Genomic DNA, 6,791 nt, shown 5'->3' with positions numbered 1-6,791 from the left:
CCAGTAAGCCACAGAAAATGGTCCAGGATTCTTCCCACTATTTTGTTTTTGTTGTTCAATCCCCAATTGAATTGATAAATGGTCAAAGGATACAAATAGGCAGTTTTCAGAGGAAGAAAGACCTTCACACTTCCTGTTTCTGGGAAGACTAAGCTTGATAGAGCCACAATAATATTCATGCACATTGCCAGGACCATCATCAATCACTATCTGCCTGTGAAATCAACTTAGACCCACAAATAAGGTCCAAAAGTTCAGCACAAATTATCAGTAAAGTCCCAGGAACTCCAAAACCTTCCTCCAGGACTTCTGTAAACATACAGCCACAAAACTGTCTTTCAGGGCTTCCAGTAAGATCCCAGGGCTTCTGTACAAAGTATCACAAACAAACATCAACACAAATAGAGCAGACAAACAGAGTGCCAGGATACCACAAGTTTTTTCTTTCTTGACTCTGCCACCACAAGAGTCCTTCTCAGTTCTTCTATCCCTAGCCTGGGCTCTCCTTCTATAGGGTCATTAGCTCCTCCCCAGGAGTTCACAAGTTCTAGGGTTTACAAGTTGTGGGGTTCATACATTCTGTTTCTTAACAGACTTGATACAAGGCTCAAAAGAAACTTGAACTGAAACAAGGTGTTAATTCAATAGCTGAAACAAGGTGTGAACTACTTATGTGCTTGCCATTATACTTAAGAACCCCTGACCCTTGTCAACCACACTAACCTGTGAAAGACTGTCAGACTTGTCCATCAACACTGCCCCCAAACTCTCCTCTATGTGTTGTCTCTCCTAATTAGAAGGTAAGCCCTTTGAAAGCAGGTTCTCCCACTTTTCTATCTGTAGCACAATGTTTGGCACATAGTAAACTCTTAATGAATGCTTTTTCTATTCCATAGCACCATTTAAAAACTAAGAAAACCACTTCTCTATTGTGAAACAAGGCACAGAACATTTTATATTTTTGTTCCAAATGTCTTTTTTATAAATAAAGAATAAAACTGAGTAATTACTGCTGGTACCCAGTAGTCACTTAATAAATGCTGGTTTATTATATTCTATATTATAATACAATATATATTATAGATTAACTGACTGACCAAGAATAGGAAAAGGTCATGAAGTACAGGAGAGATACTACAAAAATAGAGAAGAGAAAATTCCTGATTTTCTAAAAGAGGAAAGATAATGCAATCTGAAAACTATAGGTCAGCAAGGTTGACTTCGATTTCTGGCAAAATTCTAGAATGTATTATTTAAAGATGCTTAACCTGTCAGTGCACCCCAGTCAGCCTCTAAGACACCTTCATAACAGGTGCAATGTCCATTGGAAGAGGAGGTTTCCTCACTGGGACTTTCCTATATCACTGAAACCATAGATCTGCCTCTTGAAAAAAAAATTAAAGCTACAGCTAGTGAATAAAAGTAAATATCAACCTCAAAGGGGAAGCATACCATTGTCAAGAACAAGTCATGGTAGATTTACCTATTTTCATTTCTGACAGGGTCATCTAACTGGTCATTCAGGGCTACACTGTAGCTGTCATTTACCTGTATTTTAATGAAGCATTTCATAGATTCTCTCATTTTATTCTTGTGGAAAAGAGATGTGGGAAGAGAAACCTTAGAAGGGGGAAGGAGTTGTCCCATTTGGCCAGAGTTGAAGAAAATCAGATAAAACTGGAAAAGTGAGTTAAAACCCAATTGGAAGCTGATTTTATTGTAAGCTTACTTACCCCCTTTGTAAGGTCTTCACCCATGAAACCATGGGGAGCCACTGAAAGGTTTTGAAACTGGGAGGGCTGGGCCATGTAAGGAAGGAAGGGTCTAAGTATATGATACCTTGGGGCTTCTATACTGGAATCCATAATACTCCCAAAAAAGTAATAATAATAACAATAATAACCAACATATTCATATAGTAATTTAAGACTGGCAAAACTCTTTCAATATAGTATCTCATTTGATCCTCACAACAACCTCGTGAGGTAGATGCTATTATAATCCCTATTTTACAGGTGAGAAAACTGAGGCTGAAACCTCATGCAGCTAAAACAAATCTGAGGCAAGATTTGAACTCAGGTTTTCTGACTTAGGGTCCTCTCTCCACGACTGCCTATGTGCCATACAGCTTCTCTAGTCCAGAGTAATCCATTACTTCCCAAAGCAACCTGTTCTAAGTTTTAACAGCAGAGGTTGTTAGACAGATTTTCCCTTAAAAATTTAGGAGAAATATGCTTCTCTGAAATTTCTACCTGAGGCAGCTAGCTGTGCCATCTGAAGCCATAAACAAACAGAAGCCCTATTCCATGACACAATCTTTCCTTCTTCATTTACCTCTTCCCCAGAGGTAATGGACAACTGCATTGCTTTGGCTGATCTCCATACTGTCTCCAATTCTCTCACCACCCCAGAGTAGATGACCTGCAAGACACCTTTCAACTCCAACCACAAGGCTGATTCTGGACTAGTATTTCCAAGCTTTCTGGGAAAGAATAATAAGCAAAGGTAGAATGTGCCCCAGAGGAAGGAATGGGTTACTTCAGCTGAGCTTGATTCCTCTCCTAGAGGTCCCACCACATCCTGTCCTGACCAGAAGCTGGGATTGAGTGTGGAGTCCTGCTGCTACTCTCAATCCATAGGAGTTACAAGCATAGCTAGAGAAAAGTCCAGACTGTCCTTTACTTCTCCTTCCCTCCTTCTCTCCCCTCCTCTAAGAAATAAGAAAGGAAAGGCCATAGAAAGGATACATATCTAGCCCCAGGAAGAAGATGAGGCTCTCCTCAAAGAGTCGGGGGCAGAAGAAATAAGATAAACTAAAAAATGGGCATGTTTCTAGAGTACCTACAATGTTTGTCTAGAAAGACAACATTGGATAGTGGAAAGAACACTAAACTTGGAGTAGAATTTGAGTTTACAACCTAGTTCTTCTCCTTTGTTACCTGTGTGATCCTGGGCAAGTCACTTAACCTCTGTCTGCCTCAGTTCCCTCAATTGTAAAGTGGGGGTAATAATAGCACGTACCTTTCTGGGTTCTTGTGAGGATCTAATGATACAGTATTTGTAAAGCACTTAGCACAATGCCTTGTACATAGTAGGCATTATATAAATGATGACTATTATTATGCATAGAATCATAGAATAAGAGATTTGAGATGGAAAGGACCTTATCAAGGCCTCCAGTTCAACCCCCTTATTTTATAGATGAAGAAACTGAGACTCAGAGAAGTGTGCAACAGTTTGAGAAGCGCAGAAGGTCCAAGGGTCTCAGAAGATGTTGTCCCTAAGAAGAGGGAGAGGCCTCCAGCAGAGATGGGGCGGGGGGCGGGGCTCCCCACCTAAAGATCTCCATTGTCTTACTCTCTACTTGAGCTTCTGGAGAATACCCTCTTTCCTGATTTTTCCACATATCCCCTTGTCTTTTACACTAACTCAAAAGCAAGCTAACTCAAAAGTTCTGAATAACACATGAAGACAGGTGAAATAATAAACAAAACTAAAAAACAATAGATGACAGCCAGCCTAGGATAATAGGAGCAGGATCAAAGTGTCCAATAACACTGAGTGGGCCAGGTGTCTGTTGCCTGCAGAGGAAATGGGGGTTTCCTCATTTAAGCTCTTCCCACTTCTCACAGCCTAGGCCAGGCAATAGGCAGGTTCCCACCCAAAGTGAGACAAATGCCTTCCCAAAGGAACGGGGATTTCCAAATAATTTTATCTAAGAATGGCTGTTGCTTTTTGTCCTTTGCTTTTGAAGAGGACCAATGACATCATGGGGCAAAGCCTTGATTTGTGCAGGAATTGGACTTTAGCAAAGCAGAATTGCACAAAGTCACCAGCCTCACTTTCTCTTCCAGAGTCTTCAAAATCCAGTGGGGCAAGACAAAAGTCAAAACAACCCGTGATAGCCCAGGATGCACTGGATGACCTTGGCATCTTCAATGTTTGACCAAACCCTAAGCATTCCACAGCACCTGCTTCTGCCGCCTTCAATAGACTATAAGATTCTCCCAAAAGGACAAGGATTTCCTAATAGTGTGTGAAGGAAATCTCTCTGAGTGCACTAGAATAAATTACATCAAGAAAGGACACTGATGGTGTTGACTGATGGTAAAAGGCATCAAGGGGCTTTGGAAGGCACAATGAATTTAGAGTCTACAGTCATCAGTTCAAATCACTTCATGCCTCTGGGTCTCATTTTCCTCATCTATACAATGAGGGGATGGGACCCAATGACTTCTGAGGTCCCTTCCATCTCCTATACATACAATGAGGAGGAGGAGGAGGACAGTGGTCATTAATAGTAATAGTAATGATTGTAGCAGATCTGTCTCCTAAGAGTACCCTTCCTTCTATCATTCCATGGTCCCTCTCATCCAGTGGTATCCAAATTCCTGGAGGTAACATGGATAGGATGGAGTCATCCCTTTTATAGAGAGGAAACATAAGAGGAGTTGGGGCAGGGCAGGGAGAGTGTGGAAAGAAGACCAAAAGGCCCACCAGAGCCAGTCATAGAGACCAAAGGAGACATCTTCCGGGCCTCAAGATGAGAAGGTGGTGAACTATTTTCTAGCCTGCCAGACTAAGCTGACAGCTGATCCAAGACCCAGAGGTAGAAAAAAATAGAATGCTGGATTTAGAGGCAGGAAGACCTGAGTTCAAATCCTGCCCCAGATAATTACCAGCTGTGTGACTTGAACCAATCACTCAAATGAGGGGATTGTCCTCTTAAGGTCTCTTCTAACTCTAAATATATGATCCTGTGAGCCAAGGATAGGTATCAATTAGCAACCTCCTTTGGCCCTTTTAGGCACAGAACCCAAACTGCCAGCCTTATAAGAACAGAGAGAAAGCAATTTTTATCAGATCTTCAGCCTCCTTCCCATCTCCCCTTTGCCAATCACCTCCAAAACAAGCACATTCTTTATGAGCTACTGCCCCTTAGCAGCACTCTTCTCTGATTTCTACCTCACAAGCCAGGTCACCATGGGAACCAGTTCAGCCAATCAGAGGGGCTTGTTTTTTTAAAAGGCTAGAAATTTTGCCTCTGGAAAAGAGCCAGGGCTTTGCCCCATTGCACCCCAAAAGTTCATGTACCTGGGGTCAATCTGAGCACCTTTCCTCAAGGAATAACCCATCTACCCAAAGACCCAAGATAGATGCTCCCTGAGACTCCAATAAAGAGGTAGGGACTGAATCCACATCTCCAGGCTCATACTTTGGCCTCCATCACTACTGTGAAGTCACTGTTCAGGACAAAACAAAATCTACACCCTCGCCTTTAGACATAGCTTCCAATAGGGCAACCTTTGCTATAGAAACCTGAGAGAAACATCAGTGACAGGCAGAGTAATAGCCAGAACACAGCAGCTGGCCTGGCATACAGAAGACACACGAGTGTGGCCACAGAGAGCAGCCTCACCAGCACCAGCACCAGCAGAGTAGGGTCCCTTCAGATCAGCATGGAGGACAACTGCCCCAGGCTGTCAGGCAGTCAACAGGCCAGCCCTACCAGCAGTGTTCGGCTGAGTCAGAGCAATAAAAGTCAGCACAGCTCAGCAAACAAAAGTCAGACCAGTATAAGAGACAACAGCTGGACCAGTTTGTCCAGCAAGAGAAAGACCAGTGTGGCTAGCAGTTGCACCAGTGAAGCAATCAGCAAGCAGGCCAGCCATACAGGCGGCAGCCAGACGACCTGGATGAGCAGCACAGAGGAAAGCTCGGGACGGGAGAATAGCAGCAACAGCAGTTTTGGCAGTATCTGGTCTACCCCAAGGGGCAGCAAGCACTCTAGCCAGTCCAGCAGCAGTCATAACAGGCAGACTCAGCAGGCGAGCATGACCAGTGAGGATAACAACATCCAAGCTTGCACAAACAGGAGTGAAAACAGCCTGCTGACTAGCAGCTCCAAGTGTACTTAACCCTTTTGGACTAAGGGTTTCATGACCACAAAGAATCCAAGCCACAAGATTATTGGTCACAAGCATCACCAGGCTATGGAAACAGAATTCCCAGCCTCAAACAGGCACATGACCCATCCAATATGTCCAGTATAAAAGGCTGAGCTGGCCCCAAATTGGTCACAGATAGTAAATCCTCTAGTGAGGACCTTCCTTCCATAACAAGCATCACTAGCAGTAATCTCTGCAAATCAAAGCAAACCCCATCCATATCAGAAGCTGCCCACAGCAAGCTCTATCCACATCGAGCACCATTGGGAAAGAATATGTTCAGTAATAGGCTTTCTCAGTAGCAAGCACCATGCAAAATGACCTCAAAAATGGGAAGGACCCGGCCTAGCATAATTTCAGTAGTGAAGAGTCCCTGGCGCATATTCCTCCTCCAAATACCATCTCTCTACCATGGTTGCAGGGCAGGGAATAGGGACTGGGGAAGTAGATGATTAGAGTCTCTCTGTGGACTGGTCACTGGGGGTCATCCTTGGTGCTGCTATCCTAGATTGTGCTTTCTTGCCTGGTAATGACACAATGATAAATGCTTAACAATAACAAAACACCCAACATACCAGAAGATTACTGAGACAATTAATCATCAGCACCATGGTCAATTAGCATTTATTGAGTTACCTACATGGTATGTGCAACTACATTTGAAATAGATTGGAGACTGAAAGGCCCTCTCTTCAGTGGCACTGCATCTATTTCTGGGGTTCTGGAGGTGTCATTCAGTCCTTGGGTCTTAACCTTGTGTGAGTAATTTATGCTCTTCAATAAAAGGTCTTAAGCTCCACATCAAAAAACACTGGCCTGTGAGGACATGTCTCTTCCTGAGTT

The 6,791-nt window shown here is 43.2% G+C and overlaps 1 protein-coding gene across 1 annotated transcript; it reads left to right on the top strand.

Annotated features, from left to right (window-relative positions):
- The first annotated feature begins 5,459 nt into the window (after positions 1-5,459).
- On the top strand, positions 5,460-5,918 carry LOC138143161 (uncharacterized). Its single transcript, XM_069064371.1, has one exon. It carries the CDS (start codon positions 5,460-5,462, stop codon positions 5,916-5,918), a length of 459 nt encoding a protein of 152 aa, XP_068920472.1.
- Positions 5,919-6,791: the final 873 nt, after the last annotated feature.

This window comes from Petaurus breviceps, unplaced genomic scaffold, assembly GCF_028583685.1.
Source record: "Petaurus breviceps papuanus isolate PSGF00001 unplaced genomic scaffold, PetGlider_PUasm1.0 138, whole genome shotgun sequence".
NCBI classification, from domain to species: domain Eukaryota; kingdom Metazoa; phylum Chordata; class Mammalia; order Diprotodontia; family Petauridae; genus Petaurus; species Petaurus breviceps.
This window is presented reverse-complemented; position numbering and strand designations above follow the sequence as displayed.